The 20,075-nt window shown below is 46.9% G+C and overlaps 2 protein-coding genes, 2 non-coding genes and 1 pseudogene across 6 annotated transcripts in view; 4 read left to right on the forward strand and 1 right to left on the reverse strand.

Annotated features, from left to right (window-relative positions):
- Positions 1-318: 318 nt before the first annotated feature.
- Positions 319-2,309, reverse strand: LOC112309580 (4-hydroxybenzoate polyprenyltransferase, mitochondrial-like; annotated as a pseudogene).
- Positions 2,310-4,933: 2,624 nt separating this feature from the next.
- RPSA (ribosomal protein SA) lies at positions 4,934-10,229 on the forward strand. 2 transcript variants are annotated; one of them, XM_024565777.3, is made up of 7 exons: positions 4,934-5,010; positions 5,814-5,978; positions 6,813-6,931; positions 8,381-8,626; positions 9,377-9,505; positions 9,622-9,787; positions 10,069-10,229. In XM_024565777.3, the coding sequence occupies exons 2-7, from the start codon at positions 5,846-5,848 to the stop codon at positions 10,161-10,163; spliced, it is 888 nt and encodes a 295-aa protein (XP_024421545.1). In that variant the 5' UTR covers positions 4,934-5,010; positions 5,814-5,845; the 3' UTR covers positions 10,164-10,229. The 2 variants fall into 2 exon arrangements, with proteins under 2 accessions (XP_024421545.1, XP_045055627.1); XM_045199692.2 differs by having other exon boundaries at positions 10,072-10,229.
- Positions 6,599-6,749, forward strand: LOC112310019 (small nucleolar RNA SNORA62/SNORA6 family). Its single transcript, XR_002975338.1, has one exon. It is a non-coding gene; the product is annotated as a small nucleolar RNA SNORA62/SNORA6 family (small nucleolar RNA).
- On the forward strand, positions 8,691-8,843 carry LOC112310018 (small nucleolar RNA SNORA62/SNORA6 family). The gene has a single exon (XR_002975337.1). It is a non-coding gene; the product is annotated as a small nucleolar RNA SNORA62/SNORA6 family (small nucleolar RNA).
- A 7,165-nt stretch (positions 10,230-17,394) lies between the features above and the next one.
- The window catches only part of MOBP (myelin associated oligodendrocyte basic protein), a 38,962-nt gene continuing 36,281 nt past the window's right edge, over positions 17,395-20,075 (forward strand). For both annotated transcript variants that reach the window (XR_006656291.2, XM_053930364.1), the window contains exon 1: positions 17,395-17,492. The gene's annotated coding sequence lies outside the window, so the exon portion shown is untranslated. The remainder of the gene's footprint in view (positions 17,493-20,075) is intronic.

Genomic DNA, 20,075 nt, shown 5'->3' on the forward strand with positions numbered 1-20,075 from the left:
CATCTTCTTGGCTTAGTATTCAAGAACTCAAGAACTGCCTTTATGAGGTCTTCTTCTGGTTCACCTTATTCCTCCCTGCCCCCCCCCCCAATTGGATATCTGCAGCCAGATTGACCTCCTTTTTGACCTCATAAGCCATCCTCAAGTCTTACCTGCATATCTCTGCAGGTACTTTGCGCCCTTGATGTGTTCATGTTTTCAGTGCGCCTGTTCTCCAGCTTTCTCCCTGCTGCCTCAATGCCTTCGACCTGCTGGTTTCTGCCTAGAACACTCTGTTCCTCCCCGTGCAGCTAAGTCCTCTCTGCACCATGTACTCTCTCTATGCCATGCGTTCTTCAGGGTGCAGCTTGGGTCCCAACCCACTGTAAAGAGAACCTGTGTGTAGACCGGCGTTTTTAAAGTAAGACTGGGGACTGAACGTGAGTTTTAATTGTAATTATGTTCTTATGTAACGTGGACTGCGTTTGGACCTCAGCTTCTGCATCTGTATGAAAGCACATTTGGCTCAGCTGGTTGAGAACTAACTCATCCCACTGGACCTCAGTAAACTCTGAAGTCTAAAAGGACTTGGCCATGAACGTCCTGCAGATGTGACTGTTCATAAACCCAGAGGTTCAAGGTGGCAGTTGCATAAGACCGCTGGGCCTGTGTGAGGACGCAGGTGTGAGAATGCTGTGAAGACGGAAGCAACCCAGAATTCCCAGGCCTATCTCTATTTCAGGGATAGTCACATCCTTTTTGGTTAATGTGACTTTTTTTTTCCTGTGGCAGCTTTTATTTTTCCCTAAAAAGACAGTCCATTTTTCCATATTCATTCATTTAGATGAAATACATGTCAGTTTCTTTGAAAGTGCCAGAACTCATACAATTCCCATAACTACAGATCAGAATTACAACGAGCAGAACACATCAACTTAAACACTCCAGGTCACCTCAGATCCTGAAGAGTACCAGGTTTCTGGGACAGGAAGAATTTTGCTGGTAAATACTTGAACTAAAATTCTGGCAAATATACAATACGCTCGAAGCTTTCATCTTCTGATTCTTAATTCTTTAACATAGTTAAGATTCTTATTCAAATCTAATTATGTCAAAACATCACCTGAGAGTGTTTTGTAAAAGTTTGATTTAAAAACTCCTACATAAATTTCATTTGCTAATTTTCTACTCTACTATCTATATTTTTCTTTGTTCCATCTGTCTTCTTTTCTCTGCGCAAGTTCCCAAGGATAATTCCTAAAAAAACTATTAGCCCGATGGTTCGGTTGGAGGTAAGTTTATGCCAACAATCCTCAGGTCTGTGGATGTCTAGGGTGTAAACCTGGTGATGGGCTCCGACAGCAGCCAGAGCAGCACAGTAGGGGGCGGTCTGACCAGCTGTCACTCCCACCAGGCTGAGTGCCCCCAGCATTGTTACACTGAAGCTACTAAGCCACTGCTTGGCTTTCTCAAGGCCATGGACTTAAGACCAATCAGGACATCGACTCTTGTGTCCTGATAGACATAGATAGTATCATATATTAGAGTCCACATGATTCCAGAAAAAGAGAGAGGCAGGCAAACTGACAGGTCACAGGAGCCCTTGACAGCAGACCACCCAATTAATGCTCCCCAATTAAAAGTGAACCCAGTCAGGCTCTCATCATTTTCTTGGAGTATCTGTAGGTTCTTCTTTTATTTACCAAGGCTAACTGAGGCCAGTAGGTAATTCTTTTCATTAGTGGGTAGGTGATGACAAGAAGTAGGGGTGCTGTGCCAAGAGCTATACTGTAGTAATTCAGACACAGAAGAATACCCCGTGCCAGGGTCAGCTATTCCCCCGAGAAAAACGACCGACTGGAAAATTGAAATGTCTCCAGCAGCTATTGGGCGACTTCCTGTTCTTGTAACCTTTTTATCGTCGTCCTGGCCCCACAGGTCAGTAATGGTACAGCCTGCTCTACCTGTCAGAATAGCGCCAGTGCCAAAGAGGGATAACATGTACCAATCTGGAAAACCACCCGGTTCGGCTGCCAAACCAATGCTCCAGGTACAAGGCAAATACTGCAGCCAGGTTCCAATGGGCTTGTCCAACCTACGAGGCGTAGGTAGGGCTGCGGCGGGTGGGGCGCTGACTCCCTGACCACAGCAGTGGACAAGCTGAGCTGACGCCAGCGCAGGCCCCGCCCCATGGGGGGCTGCCGGTCCCCAGAGCGAGGCGTGCCACCTGGGTGCGCCAGGGTCAGGGAGTGGCCCCTTGAACCCCACAGCCATACCTGTGTCTTGGCTCGCAGTCACCATGCGAGTCCCGCGCTACCCGCGCCCAGCATGGTGTCGGGTGGTTAATGTGATTTCTTAAGCATACATACGTGTAATTTAATTTTTAACCATTTGAGTTCTGATGTTTGGTATCGATACATAACTTTAATTTTTGTATAGAGCATTAAAATGTTTCCTTGGTTCATAAATTACGAACATCAGGTGAGCCTTCCCACTCACTTGCATTTAGAAGGTTTCCAGGCCCGGGAGCTCCTTCCAGGGGTTGGCAGCAGCTGAATGATCAACACCTGTTATTTCCTGGGAGCGGTTAAGCGACTTGTTCTTAGTCACAGTCAGCACGTAGTGCAGCTGGGAGTCCAAGGCGGGAGCTAGCACAAGACACGGAGTGTGAAGTGAGGGGGGAAAGTCATACAGATAGAATGCTTTCGGTGGGCAGAAGGGGCACACCATTTAACTGAGGGATGAGAGCTTCAGAGCAAGGGAGGGAAAATTGATTTTGGAACATTGTTCAGCCCACTACAGATAAGGTTCATGGAGAGGACTGTTGGGCAATTAGGTATCAGACAAACAGGTGAAGAGGCGCAAGAAGGAAGTCTGATTAGAAAGAGGTGGGAAGATGCCCAAGATGAACTTGATGCCTGGGGCCAGGTAGGTGCCTCATATTCCCTCAGCTTCCAATCAGAACGGGGCTCTCCTAGCCACGCAATGCCGTGTGCAGTGTACTCCCAAACACTACGGTCCCTAGCAAAATTTTATATTTGAAAAAAATTTTAAGCCCAGTTTTTATTTAGCTGATTTTTAAATACAAACCTTAGAAACCAAAATTTGCAAAAGGAAGGCTCTGAGATGTTTGTTCATCAGCAATGGACATGAATAAAAAATGCTGGAGAAACTTGTGCAGAGGCCCGGGAGGCTGCAGACTTGTGGGGAGGACACAGGGCGGGAGCTGCAGCCGCTTTTTGACAAGTGCCTCTTCAGTAAGGGGTCGTCACCCGGACTTACCTTACTGTCACCACAGTACACTTTCTGGCTTCGGACCTTCTCACTTCCTTGCCAAGAATTTTCACCACGAGGATCAGTTGTCAAGGACAAAGTTATTTTGTGGGGAAAATCTTAGCATCTTGTGGAGAAGCAAACACTGAAGCATAATTACAGTGCAGTGTCCCGGCTGTTACAACATGGAAGCTATCCTTCAGACCACGGGGTGCGGGGGGCAGTTTCTGAGTGTCCAGAAGGCCTCCAGGGCAGTCCTGCAGTGACAGAAAACTGTCCTTAAAACCCAGCCGTTCCATTGCCATATAGCTATTTCTCAGTCTTGCGCCTTCCGTGAGCACCAAAATGTCTCGAGATACTTCCAGCCGTTTCTCCGAGTGCTGAAAGCCATGCCCCTAAGTTTACTCCTTTTCTTCTGTCAGTTCTGTTTAAAAGCAGTGGGCTTTTGCTTCAACTTCAGAGCAACCTGTGTTCCTCATAGAAGATTTCAAAAATCCTGAAAAATGAGGAAATAACCCACCGAGTTTCTGTATTTGTGTATCGGTGGTTCTCACCTTGGCTGTACATTAAAATCTCAGGAGCTCTTCTTTTTTAAACTTACTGATTTTAGAGAGAGAAAAACATTGATCTGTGTTCCATCGATTCATGCATTCATTGATTGCTTCTCGTATGTGCCCTGGCCAGGATGGAGCTGCAAACCTTGGCGTATAGGGGCGATCCTCTAACCAACTGAGCTACTGGGCCAGGGGTCTCAGGAGCTATTTTTAAAAACCAGATTTTCGTGGTTTGGAGTTGGGCGTGTTTCAAATCTCTGTGAATGATTCTAAGTGCAGCCAGGTTTGAAACCTACTGTATAATTATTAATAATTTGGCTATTTACAAAACTCTTTTAATGTATAGTTTCAATTTTTGAAAATAATCGCCCTCATCCTCTGATTCTCTTTTGTACCATAGAATTTTAATTATTTTTAATGGTTGTATAGTGTCGATGGAATAAATTTTTATTAACTAACCTATTGATGGATGATACTGCAATGAAAAACAAAGATTTTGTTTATTTATTTTTAGAGAGGGGAGGGGAAGGAGAAAGAGAGGGAAACATGATTGGTTGCAACGTTGGCCTGGGAAACTAAACTGCGATCTTTCCCTTTATCGGACCAACCCGCTGAGCCACACCAGTCAGGGCGGATGTGGCAATTTTTTAAGCACACACACACACACACACACAAATCTCACGAATCTGTGCAGTCTCGTCATTTTTATCTTTCAGGAAAACTTCCCATCAGTGAACTTTTAGAATCTGAATTACGTTTTGCTAAATTGTCCTCCCCAAAACGAAAACAATTTCTGCAGCTTTTGTACATCAAACACTTAGAGTTACGCGGTCCAGGAGCTTGGGTGAGGGACTAGCTCAAGTTCACAAGTCAGTACTGAAGCCTGGGAAAGAGCTGGAACCTGATTGGCTGGCTGGCTTCAGAATCGCGTCCAGCACCCGATTACCGTAGGAAGTCCAAGAGCTGGCCGGCTCCGGAGATGCGCACCGCCCAGCGAGCACCCCGACGCCCCTGCAGGCCGCGCTCCCAAAAGCCCGCCTCCTAGAAGGAGAAGGCCCGCCCCGCAACACTCCCTTGGGCTCCGCCCTCTTTCCGCTCGGCTTTTGCCGTCATTGGCTGGTGGTGGGGTATATAAATACGTCATTTCCGCCGTCCAGTCTTTTTCCGCGCTACCAAGGCGAGGGCCCGTACGGCGTTGTTCTCGGTGAGTCCCATGTGGGGTTCCCCAGGGTCCCGCAGGGCCGCTTGAACTAACTTCCTGCTCGAGCCAGGGGTGCGGGGACCGGGGATGAAGGCCTGCAGACAGGGTGGGTCTGGCAGGGATCGCTGCGCCCTGCCGCGGGTCCGCGGCCTGCACGTGGCCAGTGTGGGCCTGCAGGTTCCCACAATGCCCTACGAGCGGTGGGAGGTCGCTCTCGAGCCCAGGTGCGGTGCAAACTGGTGGTGAGTGCGGGTTCAGTTCGCCAGCTGGAGGGAGGGGGCGAATGCACCGCGCTGCGGTCGCTCAGGACCCCGACACTGGCGCAGTGAACCCAGAGGCCCAGGCGCCACTGCTTGTGGATTTTTCCGGTTGGTGTTAAGGTCCTTGGCAGCGTTTGAGGAAAACCAGTTGGGAATGCAGGGAGACTTAAATCCGACGTGCCCACCTGCATTCTCTTTGAATATATATAAACCTGCTCCCATCTCCTCTCTCTTTGCTCATCTTATGTGCTCCAACGTGGCTGTTCTCACAGCTGGCGGTTTTCTTTGTTCATCTGTAACTTCAGCTTAACTCCTGGGTACCTTAAGAAGTCTTAAGTCTCAATACACTATTTTCATTTCGTTTAGTACCTGGTTTGCCCATCCCCATGCTTTCTCCTCAGCAAGATTTGCTGCAGTCGTGTGTAGCGTAGTCTGTGCAATTACGTCTCATCCCACTAAACTCTTAAGTGCAACCTAGCAGAGCGTGCACCTGTTCCCTTACCCGCTGGCACGGAAAGGACTAGATTGTTACCTATTGTTTTTCAGGTTCCCACGTAACTTAAAGGGAAACTTTCACAATGTCCGGAGGCCTTGATGTCCTGCAAATGAAGGAGGAGGATGTCCTCAAATTCCTTGCGGCAGGAACCCACTTAGGTGGCACCAACCTTGACTTTCAAATGGAACAGTACATCTACAAAAGGAAAAGTGATGGTCAGTCATTGCTATAGCTTTTTTTTTTCCTTCCAATTCCAGCTTTCGCGACAAATTGTGAACCTCCTGTTAGAATGGGTAGTGCTGGGTGAAGAAATTACTGAGTCTGCCTTGGAGGGCTCTCTACTAAGTAATAAATGACACCAGGTCCCTTGATGGGAAACAGGCTTTAACACTGAAAGTGTTCTGGGCTCCATGGGAAGAGTGTGGCATTTGCTAGGTTATATATGGGACTCCGGTGGGTCACTAAGGCGATGTGAGAGAGGAAGATGATGAGGAAGCTGGTGAGCTGGGTTCCCTGTATCTTCCCTCCCATAGTTCCTTATATTCACAGGTACCGATACAGGTTTGTGGAGCTGAGTTCTGAGGGAAGTGGAGCGGGAGGTGGGAATACATGGGGGAAGAGGAGTTGCCATAAGAGTATGGATGGTGGGCAGAGATAGAGCCATGGAAGGGTTGAGCCTGGGGGTAGGGTGCTGTAAAGGCGTTTTGGGGTGAATTTGGTAGAAAGAGTGATGAGAGGCCAGGAAGTAGGCAACATCTTGCAGGAATCCAAATGGGGGCCTGACGGACGGTTACTGCAGGGAAAGAAGAAGATGCACTTGGCCTGCTGAGTGAAGGCCGCACACTATTAAAGCTCAGGGTGGAGGCCGGTCTTGGCCAGTGACCTTCTGAGTGTCGGAAGTGTGCTATATTGACGGCAGGGTGTTTGCTGCCCCCAGTAGAGCTTGTCTCTATGACTGGAGTTCGATAGTGCTCTCTGCCACATTCGGCTGGTAGAAGAATGTCCACGCGCAGAGCTAGGTCAGGGGCTAAAGCCTGTTCTGTCGCTAGGCATTTACATCATAAATCTGAAGAGGACCTGGGAGAAGCTCCTGCTGGCAGCTCGCGCCATCGTTGCCATTGAAAATCCTGCTGATGTCAGTGTCATTTCGTCCAGGAACACCGGCCAGGTTTGTGGAGCAAGATGCTTGGCTTTCATTACAAAAAATAAAGTGTATGGGCATTTTGGAGTGTGTAGAAGGGTGTCAAGATAACTTCTCTGTGGAAATGTTGAATTGCCAATACTTGACATTTTCAGTATATGCACCACTTGACCCCTGACGGTATGCTAAGCTTCCTTTTCATGTCACATATGTGCTTGTTCCACTAAATACCAAGAAATAACCCTGTTAAAATGGCTTATCACGTGTTACCGTAATCAGATTTTTTTTTACATTAAGTGAAGTACTGGGTCAAAAACTTGTTGTCAGCCGTGAAGGTTTTCAAAAAGGTTTTCTCTTGAGTGTGGTACTAGTCTCATCCAAGTCCCATTGGCAAGAGTAGGAGTCTTCACCAACTTCAACGAAAAACTGCTTTTTTAAAAGGGCAGGTGAGATTAAAAATACCTTGTCTCTTCTGCCCTGCTTCTATTTTGACACTTCTTTGTACTCTTTCTTTGAGAAAACTCATGGGTTTCATAATAATTGATTTATAAAGAGCTCCAACAATTATTCCATTCACCCTCTTTCTGATTTAAAAAAAACAAATGACTTGGATTTTTAATTTTATTTTTGTGACTTGGATTTGAACAGAGCTTTTAAATTCATGTGGGAGAATCCTTTTGTATTTCATTGCTCAGGTTGACAGCAACACAAGGTCCCATTAACTTACGGACTGCTGGGGGGGCGGGGTGTTGGTTGTTCTCCAGAGGCTGGCTTGTGGTCGGGCCCCTTCAGTTTGGTGCGTGGTAGAAGCAGGACACTGCTCTGGAACAAGCTTAGTGACCACTCGCACTTCCCTCAGCAAAAATGCAGAGCTTCTAGATTGATCTAGGCAGTGGTAGTAGATGCTTGGGATATAGCAGGAAAAGAGCCAGCCTGTGTTTTAGGGAAGAAAAAGGTGAGGGAAGGTAAAGAGGGCTGGGTGTAATTCTGCTTTATGCGGAGTAGCTGTGAGGTCATTTGACCAGAGGCTGGAAGTGCTTGCTGTTTACAGTTACCACGCACTGTTGTATTGGTTCACTGAATTTTCTAACCCTTTGAGGAACTTGGAGGCACATGAGTAACTTGCCCGGGTCACTCACCAAGTGGCCTACTTGGTACCACAAGTCAGGTACCACAGTGTGGCTCCATCCCCCAGCAGCAAGGAAGCCTGTGAGCCAAGGCACCAGAGGGAGGTCAGGGTGGGAATATGATTTTGCATGTTTTTTTGGCTCTAGTTTTGTTTGTACTTCTCAGGTAACATGGAGGACAGAGGAATTACTGTAATTTGATGCTTTCACTTTTGAGGAAGGGATGCTTGGGGGTTCTGACTACATGGGCTGCTTCGTGTGGTTAGGGGACTGCCGGCACATTTACCCCTGGAGAGGTCTGTGGCTCTGTCTCTGAGGGCACCGCTAACTTTTAATGTTGATTTCCAAGAGAGCTGTGCTGAAGTTCGCTGCTGCCACTGGAGCCACACCCATTGCCGGCCGCTTCACTCCCGGCACCTTCACTAACCAGATCCAGGCAGCCTTCCGGGAGCCAAGACTTCTGGTGGTCACCGACCCCAGGGCTGACCACCAGCCTCTCACCGAGGCGTCCTATGTTAACCTGCCCACCATTGCTCTGTGTAACACAGACTCTCCTCTGCGCTACGTGGACATCGCCATCCCTTGCAACAACAAGGTAACTGCTGTTTGATCTACACTAGATCTCGCGAATGAGCGCTCCAGAAACAGCTGGGCATGCCTCTGCACATTGTTAGAGCTTGGAGTCGAGGCCACTGGTGGCCGATGGACTCACAAGTGTAGGTAGTGTGCTACACGAGGGGCAAGGTTTTCGCTAACACCACGAGGGTCTCTGGCCCCATGAGTGGAGTTTGATAGTAGTCCTTGCTACAAGTGCGATGTGAGTGTATGAGAGCTTCAAGAATAGGTGAAAACATTTGAAAAATGGTGTTTCCTCCTGCTTTTCTCTCTTTTTCTTGCTCTACTTGGGCCTCTCAGGCATTGCTTGGCCTTTCTGTTTTCAGACCGGCTTGATGAAGCCTGCTGTAAGATCCTAAAAAGGTGGGTTACTTGTGGTTCGAGCTGGTCCGGTTTGTCACTGGTCTCAAAACCCTGGTTGCACATAAGAATCACCCAGAGATGTAAAACAAAAAAGCCAATGTCCAGGCACTGGTCCCCGGGGGTATTGCATTTGTTGCTTAGGGTGGAGGCTTGACAGTAGTTCTTTCTAAAATCTCAGCCAATGAAGGTTGAGAACCACTGATGACTGGAACAACCTTTCTTGCTATAAATACTTTTATACCGAGAGGCATGTCTATTCTCTTGGTTCCAAGGACCTGGATGATGCGGGGGCAGGTTAGGTGGAACCGAGAGGCTCTTATTTGGGGGTGACCAGGTGTCCCTTTCTAATATTCTGGCACTCTTGCAGGGGGCTCACTCAGTGGGTCTGATGTGGTGGATGCTGGCCCGGGAAGTTCTGCGCATGCGCGGCACCATCTCCCGCGAGCACCCGTGGGAGGTCATGCCTGATCTCTACTTCTACAGAGACCCTGAAGAGGTGAGCTTCCTCCACAAAGGCTTATGGTCACATAAGCAAAGTAGACACCTTGGTCTGTGCTGCTGGGAATTAAAATTTGCTGGTCCCTCTAAACTCTTATTTCTTTCTTAAACCAGATTGAGAAGGAAGAGCAGGCCGCTGCTGAGAAGGCTGTGACCAAGGAGGAGTTTCAGGGTGAATGGACAGCTCCCGCTCCCGAGTTCACCGCTGCTCAGCCCGAGGTGGCAGACTGGTCGGAAGGCGTGCAGGTGCCCTCTGTGCCTATTCAGCAGTTCCCTACTGGTATGTACTGTGGCTGGCCCGTCAGCCTGGTGGGTTGGGGCGTCTGTGTAATCTAATGCGAATGATCTCGGCTGTATTAAAAGGTCCGTCCTGTATGTTATACCTGTGCTAATAACTTGACAGGTTGAATGCGGGTACGTTTGAATTGATCTGCTCTTGGGCTGTCCTTGAAATTTGTGTCTGGTAGAACGCAGGCAGATTGCTGATGATGGTGGGGTGACAAACACACCACAGGAACAGAACTGATGGGTGCTTTTTTTTTTTTCGCATTTTCTTAACAGAAGACTGGAGCGCTCAGCCTGCCACTGAAGACTGGTCTGCAGCCCCCACTGCGCAGGCCACGGAGTGGGTAGGAACAACCACTGAGTGGTCTTAAGCTGGTCTTCCGCACACTCTTACCAGGATGGAAATGAGGTTGATGGAAAATAAACAGTTTCTAAAAGTCGTGTTCACGTATTTCCGTTTTTATCCCAGATCAAGGTGTCTGGGATTATCTCAGGTCTTGACGTCAGTAAAAAAGTCACTGTAGGCATTTCACGTGGGTGTTTCCCTGAGCTCCCTTTTAGTGTGAGGATACTCTGTTCTGAAAATAGACGTGAATATAGCCCTAGAAATATTTCCCCAAGAGCTTATATTAACAGCTGTATTGGTAAACTCTGTCCAGTTCAGATTCTGAAGTAAACTGGTGCTCCTTGGCAGCCCCGCTATTTATTGGCCAGTTGTGTGGCTGATGTGTGAGTGACAGCTGTCATTGAAGACCCGCCTTGAGCACAGGTGGGATATAGTCTTCAGTCCTGGACCCACTGAAGAGGCCACAGCCTTCCCCAATATTGAGAGACATCTGTCTCCTGTCGTCTGGTCAGCTTGTTTATAGGTTCTGGGAGGGAGTTATGCAAGTGCATAAAAATTTCCTGTAGTACATAATCCCAGTATTTGCCATTTCCTTTGTGTTTTAATTCTATTAAAAATGTGGCTCTACTGATGTCTCAAATGAGAATGGAGGAATTAAGTAGGGTGGGTCTGGGGTTTGAAGACCTTTAATGATTTACATCGATTCACTCATTTTGCCCTTGGGAAATTTATAAAATGTCCCTGTGACAACATTCTCAGGGCCCCTTCCAGTGGTGCAGGGAGTGAGGGGACCGCACAGGCTCAAGCATCAGCAAGTCGGCCACCGGCAGTGTGCGGGAGTAAGTCTGGTTGAATCTGCCATGTTCCTTCAAAGCTGCTGTGTGCTTGGGGCTCTAACCCACGGTGCGAGTGGTCGGCAACAACAGTCATTTCTGGAACAAGCATGGCTGAGCAGGGGGAGGGGGCTGAAGGAAGGGAGGAGGCTGGGCACAAGAACCCAGAGATGCAAAGCTCATTTGTTAGCATGTTTTGGGTTGGAGGAGGCCGTTCAGGAAACAAGGAACAGGAAACTGATGGTTTATCTGTGGGAAATACATCCTGTTAGTACAGATTGACTTCCGCCTGGCTGTTAGCATAGAGTTAAAGATAGTTCTGACCTGACCGGGTGGCTGGGCGAAGCATCATCCCATCCATCAAAGAGTTGTGGCTTCGATTCCTGGTCAGGGCACTTGCCTAGGTTGTGGGTTTGGTCCCTGCTTGGGGTGCATGTGGGAGGCAACTGACTGATGTTTTATACATTGATTCACCTCTTTTCCTCTGTAAAATATACCCTCGGGTAAGGATTTTAAAAAGTTCTCATCTTTTGAAGGTCGTTTCCATTAATGTTGGGTCCTCCTTCATTGTGTGTGTTTCTTGTTTCTGGCCTGATGAGTAATCGAATCAGGGCTCCCCCACAGCAACATGTCGACATCTGACCGTGACCCTCCTCGACCGACTTCGGTCAGGCTCCTCTGAAGCCTTTTCCCAGCTGGGCTTCGACCTCGGGACTTTAGTCTGCCTTCGTGTCATCCCATGTTAACAAGAGTCTAGCTTTGTCATTTCAGCAAGAACCCCTACCCCTGATACCTGACCAACTTCCTCATCCCCGCTCCTCCCCAGGTGATGTCTGATTCCCCCCCCCCCCCCCCAGCACCTCCCAGCTCCGACTTCAGCAAGAATCCAGTCTGGACGATTTAGCCGGAAGTCATTCATTACCCCTGGTATTTCCTCTTAGTAATTTTCCATGCACGGACTCCCTCAACCTGGGCTATAAATCCCCAGTCCCTGTTGTATTTGGAACAGCCCTGTGTGACACTGAAGTCTTTTCCCTCCTATTGCAATAGCTCCCGAAGGAAGCCTGTGTTTAACACTTTAATTACTGTCCAGCTGTGGTTTTCTTTAACACAGAACATCGATACATTCTTGTTCTGAGTCTCTCTCCTTGCTAGAATTCTTATATCTTGCTATGCTATATCTATCCACTTTCCGTCTCTAACAGTAGTAGTACAACAGGGAAAATCTGGGAGTTGGGCCCGGAAAGTTGAATGGGAGAAGCGTGTCACCTAAAGAGTGAATTTTAACACAGCAAGTTGGATAAAATTCAGTCCCTTAAGGAACACAATGTACATCACAGGTCACCCCTGGCCAGAACACAATTGTGGCTGGACTCAAGCATGAGAGACAGGGACAGAGAGACAGAGTGGGGACAGGCTGGGTGTGGAGCCTGGGAGCACAGTGCAGCTTTGTGTGAGCCGCTGGCAGCTCAGCTGGTGTTGTATTCCTCTGTTTACCAAAGTTAGGGTCTGTGCAGCTAAAAATCAGGAAGATCAAGTCGAAGTCTCGGAGGAGACGGACTGGCTCAGAAAGTGAACAATGAAAGGCCAATGAAAACCACTTCAGTTTGTTTCCTATTTGATCAACCAATTCACTCTATGCTTTGAAATAAATGTTCTTATAGGTATGTATAAAACTCACATTTTTCATATTTCTATAGCATAAATAGCGTTGTTAGGAATCTGAAAATCTTTGGCCTGTTTTTTTTTTTTTTTTATCTTTCTAATCAAAACCCAATTTTGACAGCACATAGTTTGTCACACTTTTGTTAGGTAGATAGTAATTGTGGATATGACTTCATGTACTTTTATGCTTTTAGGTGAAATAATGGAGATGGCTTTATCTCTCTGGTGTCTCCTCTGTGAACGACTAGTTTTCAGTAATCTCCATAACAAAACAATCTCTGTAACACACCCTCCAGCACTTTCTCATGCTTGAGTCGCTCCCTGAGCGCATATAAAATACTATAATGTTTCGCTGCAAATGAATATTGATTTACTTTTTTTGTATTTATTTTTAAAGTGATGAAAATGTTACGGAATTAGTGGTAATGCTTCCACAACCCTTAAATATATTTTAAAATCTCTATGTTTTACACTTTAAAATTTTGAGTTTTGTGGTACATGTATGAATTATATTTCAATAAAAACAATTACTGTGTTTTTGGTTAAAAGTGGCAGGTGAGTGACACATGCTTATTTTTTCTACTCTTCCAAAAACTACTGAAATTATAGCAGTAAAATATGTTTAAAAGGCAAAGAATTAAAAATACAGGGGCAGAAGAGAATTCTTTTATTATTTTTATCCTCACCTGAGGACACATTTTTTTTTCCCCATTGCTTTTAGAGAGAGAGGAAGGGGGAGAGAGGAACATCGAAGTGAGAGAGAGAGACATCGATTGGTTCTCTCCCGTATGTGCCTGGGATGCATGCACCCGGATGGGGGAATTGTCAGAGCCCGGACAGGGGATTGAACCCACAACCTAGGTATGTGCCCTGATTGGAAATCAAACCTGCAACTTTTGGGTTATGGGACAATGCTCCAACCAAATGAGCCACACTGGGCAGGGCGAGAATATTTTAAAAAGCTTTAACCCCCAAAGAAAAGGAAACACCGAAGACAGTAATTGACCTGGCAGAGTGGAGGAAGTTCCTGTTTAGATCCTTGCACAGGCGATGCCTGAGAAAAGCATGTGAAAAGTGTGCGTTGAAACGACCTAGAGTGCCACACTTGGAGTGCCAGGGAGTGCCAGGTAGAGCGGGGAACGGGGCTGAGGCCTGGGGAAGCTGCCCATCCTGAATAGATTTCTCGGGTTCAGTGCACCGCCTTGCTCCGACCACTGGAAGTCCCTTCCGAAGAAATTTCCAGACTCAGAAGCTGGAGATCGGGGTGATGGGCAGGACTTAGAAAAGGGACACGCCCATGTGGGTCCCTAGTCTACCCTGACCACAGAATACCGCTAGCAAGGAATTCAGACTCCCTCACCTTCCCCACCCCTGCTGCGCTAGAAGTGGATTGCTCTTCCCTGAAGCAAGGGAACAGTTGGGGGATCGTCTTTCAGCTACTTGGATGGTGAGGTCCGCTCAAGTACAGGCCAGCATGGATGCCCATCACACCACTCGGCAGCGAGCCCTGTGCTTGCACTTGGAACACCCCGGCACCCCTTGCGGGCTTAACCATCAAACAGCAGAGGACAGACCATGTAAATCCTCCACAGGAAGCCAGTAGCTTATAATAAATAAGTATATAAATGGCCATTTGTGTGAATTATTTAACAGTATGGAAAGAAGTATAGAAAAAAATAGCTAAAAATAGTTAAACGTGTTGTCTCTGGCGAATGAGATTATGGAGTGGGATGAAGTGGCAAAGGGGGCTCTTGTTTCTCAACATAACCCTTTTAAACTATAATTTGATGCAAGTATTATTTGGATAAATACTAATCAAAACTAATTAAAATAGTATTCACAGAAACCCGTGTACTAGTTTGCCAGGGGCGCCATAACGTAGTACCACATAGTGCCACTGGGTGGCTTCAATGACAGAACTCCCTCGTCTGGCAGTTCTCTAGGCCAAGAGAAGGCTAAGCTCAAGGGGCCTGCAGGGCCTGTTCCTTTGGGGGGCTGGAGAGAAGGGTCTGCTCCAGATCTCTCTCGTTGGCTTGCCAGGGACCATCTTCCCCTGTGTCTTCACACTGTCTCCCCTCTATGAGGGTCTCTGTCCAAATTGACCCTTTTTTATAAGGACATCAGTGACCCCCCTCAGCTCCCTCCCAAAAAACCTCATTTTCACTTGATTACCTTTAAAAGACCCATTTCTAAGTAAGGTCTGGGAGTTAGGTCAGCAATGTGTGAATTGGGAGGGGACACAGCATGTGGGGACTGTCAGCTGCAGCCAACGTTGCTGCAGAGAAATTATCTGTGATGTTAGCGAGTTATTTACTTTTGGCCACAAGTCCAGGTGGAGGCCTGGCCCTCTGTGGGACACACAGCTGCCGTTCAAAGATGTGGCACTGACTCAGACGTGGCCTCCTAAGCTGTCTCTCTGGGACAGACTGCCGCTGCGGGAAGGGCAGACACCAACATTTAAATAGGAGTGAAAGGAATGGTATAGTGAGTGTTCTGTGGGACCGCCACCTTCGGTCGCCTTGACTGTGTGTCGCTCCATATGTTATGGAATAGATTCGGGGCGTGCCGCCTGGGATGGCTGTGAATGTGGCCCAACAGAAAATCGTAAATTTGCTTAAACATTGTGAAATTTTTTTTGCGATTACATGTCGCAATGTATTTAGTGTGTGGCCCAAGACAACTCTTCTTCCAGTGTGGCCCAGAGCTGCCAAAAGGTTGGATGCCCTTGAAGGTGGGACTTCACAAAATTTGCCATTAAGGACCGTTGTGGAAAGGTTTGAAAAGCAGAGGAGTCCTTGAGTGAAGATGAATCTTTATAATCTCCCCACTCTATCTTGCACTTTTTAAATAACCTGAATTCACCCGAGGGAACGAGGGTGGGGGGGGTGGAGGAGGGGAGAGGGAAGATAAATAGTGATGGAAGGAGACTTGACTTGGGGTGGTGAACACAGTGCAATAAACAGAGGATGCGTTATGGACTTGTACACCTGAGACCTATATAACTTTATTAATCTATGTCACCCCAGTACATTCAATGAAAAAATAAAATGAAATGCAAAAAAAAAAAAAAAATCCTGTCTTCATCTCCAGTTGTTTTCTAAATAGGAAGTGTGTTCTTACAAATGTTTTGCAAGCTTCTTTAGGGCCAGAACCACAATAGCTAACATTGATGCAGCGCTATGTGCCAGGCACGGTTGCAACCAGTGTGACATCTTAGCTGCCTTAGTGACTGTGCCCGAGACCTCCAGGGCCCGTGCCCTGAGCCACCTTGCTCCGCTCCCTCCCCCAGGTGCACAGAGAAGGCACTGGCCTCACAGCCGGAGCGAACCGACCGGCAGGCTACAGAACTCGTTACCCAGATCAAGATTGTTTAATTAGCCATTAACTTAGTGCACAGTGAGATTTATATTGGGTGTTTTCAGTTTCCTCAGGTTGCCTCCTCAAGGTCCTCTAGGATGATTCTTTTTGGCAGGTACTGTGACAAGAGCCTAAAAGGAAACTCTGTGACAATGTTGGCACTAATGTCACCCCGTCGTGCAGGGAGCTATGGGGATGAAGGAGGCAAGGCGGCTGTTGCTTGGAGAGGTTTCAGAAATATCCTTTCATCTTTCCGATCATTAGTACGTAGTTCTATGCGCATGCAACGAAATTTAGCAGAAAATACTGGGTCGCAGGACCAGGAAATTTAACAGAGGCACAGTTATTGGACTCAATGGTGTGACCCCCAAATTCTAGGAAAATGATAAGAAAATGCCATGTCTAAGACTGAAGCCAATATTGTCATGTTTAATTAAATATGATTCATACTTTACAGAAATCACCTGCCCTAAGAGATAGATGGTTTTTAGAGTTTTCACGAAGGTGAATATAACGGTAATTGTCATAGAACTGTCCCGATCTCATCTCAGTGGTAACTAGACGGAGGTACTCTTGTTAAGTTGAGGGAGGGCACACAGGTGAATGTTAGTCTGGGGCGTGTGTGTGTGTGTGTGTGAGTGTATGTGTGTGTGTGTAGGTAGGGTCTGTCAGGGAGGATGGGTACTTACTCCGTGTAGGGTATGGAAAGAGAATCCCAAAGGGAGGAATTTGTCAGTGTGATTCCAACTCTGTTCATGGCTTGTGGGGTTGGCTCCTGTGTAGCGTGGTGGAGGTGGGATGGTGGCTGTGGTGGGTGCCTCATTGGCAGAACGGTGTGTGGTGTGGTTGGGCCTGGGGTGTGGTTTGATGCAGGGTGGGGACAGGGCCTCCGGGAGGGGATTGGCATGGGGTGTTAGTTACCGTATTTTGCTGAGTATAATGCAGTTTTTTTGCCCAAATTTTTTGGGGAAAAGAAGGATGTGCCTTACACATGGGTATAATGAGCACATAACCCCGTGCATGACGCACACAGAAACTCGGGTGCGCATTGCACAGAGCAAAGCACTGGTAGGGGCACGGGAGAGGTGGGAGACTGGAGTATGTGAGAATGTGGGTTTTCGTGTAGATTCGGTGTGTGTGTGTGTCCGTGTGTAATGTGGTTGTAACTTAGCTTTTGTTTAGATTTTCTTTTGCCCTTTGTCTTGGTCCTTGTTTGGCCTTTGTTTTTGTCTTTGTTTCACTCTTTGTTTAAACTTTCTTTGGCTTTTGTTTGGTCTTTCTTTAGCCTTTTGTTTAAACTTTGTGTGGCCTTTTTGTCATCTTTGTGCAGCTTTTGTTTTGAAGTGCATCTTGGCTGAGGACCCATCAAAAACACCTTGTGTAATGAAAACCCCGGATATATAATCTCTCCCTATATATTCCGCATGCTCTGAGCAGCTTCAAACCCCCCGGGGACCTGGTACTGCCGCGAACCAGTTTCACACACCTGCTGCTCCACGGTAAGGGGACTCCATCGGTTTTCGTCTCGCTTCACGTTGCGATGTGTCTCTCAGTGGCGAGAGCACACTCGTGTGTGGGCCATTTCAGTGTGTCCCGGGGGAACCTGCTGTCGTAGCAGCCAAGGTGGGGGGCACCTATAAGGATGGAGAAAACAAGAATAGAGGACTCCAACCGTTGTTCTGATGAAGGTGGAGGGCCCTCCTGGAATGTTCTGGCAAATGTTTGGAAATCTGAGCCCGGGAAAGGGCTCCCACCCCTAACCTAGATTCCAGTCTAAAGCCCGCTGTTCCTGGAGCCAGATCAATGGCACTATTGGCTTCTTCTCTCTCTCTTCTTTTATTATTTATCATGATTTGAAAATGCGTTTTTTCTTACCTAGAAACAGCGCCTCCCTTCGCACAGCTGGGTTTGTGTGGGGGGAATACGAATGGAACAACACAGCCCCGATCCTGAAAGAATGTGTGCTCCCTCGAAACCGTAAACGGAAAGACACTCATGCTTTGTCTCGAACAGACACTCAGAAATTAGAGGTTTTTGGTTGTTTGCTTGTTTCAGTTTTGTGGCTGATAGAAAAAGGAAAGAACAGATAATGTCTCAGGGGAATAAAGCCCTGAATGTGGCTGAAGTAATAGGAAGAAAATGGGGAAAAGACTTTTTAATGCTTTGTGAGCAAATCAAGGAGACAGAAAGCAGACCACTGCCCGGTGTGCAGCTGTGCTAGTTCATGTTCATTATTCGGCAGAGCAGGAGACTGCCTGGGCGAGTGGATTGCAAAATTATGTTATAGTTACAGAAAGACTGTAAGCAGTCAAAAATTCCAGATGTATCCAGGTTACTCCAATTCTGACGTGTTCCTACATTTGCTTTATTACCCTTTCTCTCTCTATATACACATATGCATATTAATTTTTTCTGAGCCATTTGAAATTAAAGGACAGACATGATCAAAATCAGAAAGTTAACATAAAGAAAATACTATTGTCTAATCGACAGACAACTAGATTTCACCAATTATCCCAGAAATCAACCCAGGATCATGCATCACCATTGGCGGTGATGTCTCGTCAGTCTCTGTTAATCTGGAACAGAACCCAAGTTGGTCATTCTCTTTCACACCTTGACAGTTTTTGAAGAGTTGTTTTGTTAGATGCCCCTCAGTTTGGGTTTGATCTGGCGCTTTCTCAGGATTAGGTCCGGATTACACAGTTTTAGAAGGAATACGCTTGCATTTTAGATCGTACGTATCCAAAGTCATAACTGAATCTGATTATACAAACTTTTAATTAGTTCAAGCTCTTGTTTGTCTAATGTAACTAGGATTTTAAGTGAGTACCTAAAATCTTACAAGGAAATGCAAAACATTTAAAAATCTAGAGCTTTTCACTAATAATTTCCAAATGTTCACCCAAACTAAGTGCTGTCCTCTATTTATAAGTGGTAATTACAATGATACGCACACGAACTTGATGGGTGTATAGTGAGGTATGTAAGCTAGCTCCTTTGTGTGTGTTGGATTCTTGCCACTCCTCTATGGGAATTCGTGTCAGGAATGTGGTAATTTCTTCCTAAGCAAGACCATCTGCTGAAAACAGGCGCTGTTCAGTGAAGAGCTGTCCCGAATAGCCGCTCCAGGCTCTCCGGCCACCTGTATTTAGCATGTCGACAGGGTGCCTGGTAGAAAGAACTTCCATTTTGTTTGCTTCTAAGTGGGGAAACTTCTGTTTGGAGGTGGCTAGCAGTTTTTATCACTCTTAAAATGGGTTCTTTAGATATGCAAATACAAAGCATCCATCTTTTTTTTCCTCAGAGAAAACACTAAAATTACCATAAATCCGAATAAGGGGGAGTTGATTAATTTGTTATATGAACTTTGTAGTTAAGTGAAAGTATTATGACTTTAGCAGGACTGTTCCCTGGATGAGGCAGATCAATATTTTCTTTCCTAAATGTGAAATTGGATTAGAAGTTTGGGGTTCGGCCCCTGGTGCGGTGTAATGCTGAGGAACTCAGCTTTTGGGAGAATGCAGCATTAGCTGTTACGATTGCCTTACCTGGGCCATAGGAGTCACCTGGAGATTGGGATAGTGTTCCCTACTTGAAGGATTATGTGTTCCTATGACGGGCCATCCCAGGGTGAAAATAAGGGCCCCCTTCTCTCACACAGGCAAAAGAATTGGGGGTCAGGGAATGTCAGCCTTGGAAGGCCAGGAGAGTCCTGTGGATGGAGTTGAGCTGCTTTCCACAACCTGGAAGTCTGCTAACCTAGGCTTATGTGGACTCCAGGAGGCGCCTCTTGGATGGGCTGTGAAGGCCGCTCTGGATTCTGGTGCTTCTGTTATAATGCGTTAGGTAAAAACCTGGTGTCAACTGTGCTCTGGTGGTTAAGGGACCAATATGTTTTAAACTGTACCTCATAGTTTGTTTTTATTTAAGTGCGGTGAGGCCAGCGATCAGGTGACTGCCATTTGGAAGATAGTTTGTTGCTCAGAGTTCCCAAGAGGAGAGGGTGAGCCAGACTGTGCGGGCCAGATGGGGAAGCAGTAGAGTCAGAGTCGGCCAGGAGCCAGAAGGACCTAGGAAGC

The sequence above is a fragment of the Desmodus rotundus genome, chromosome 8 (assembly GCF_022682495.2).
Source record: "Desmodus rotundus isolate HL8 chromosome 8, HLdesRot8A.1, whole genome shotgun sequence".
NCBI classification, from domain to species: Eukaryota; Metazoa; Chordata; class Mammalia; order Chiroptera; family Phyllostomidae; genus Desmodus; species Desmodus rotundus.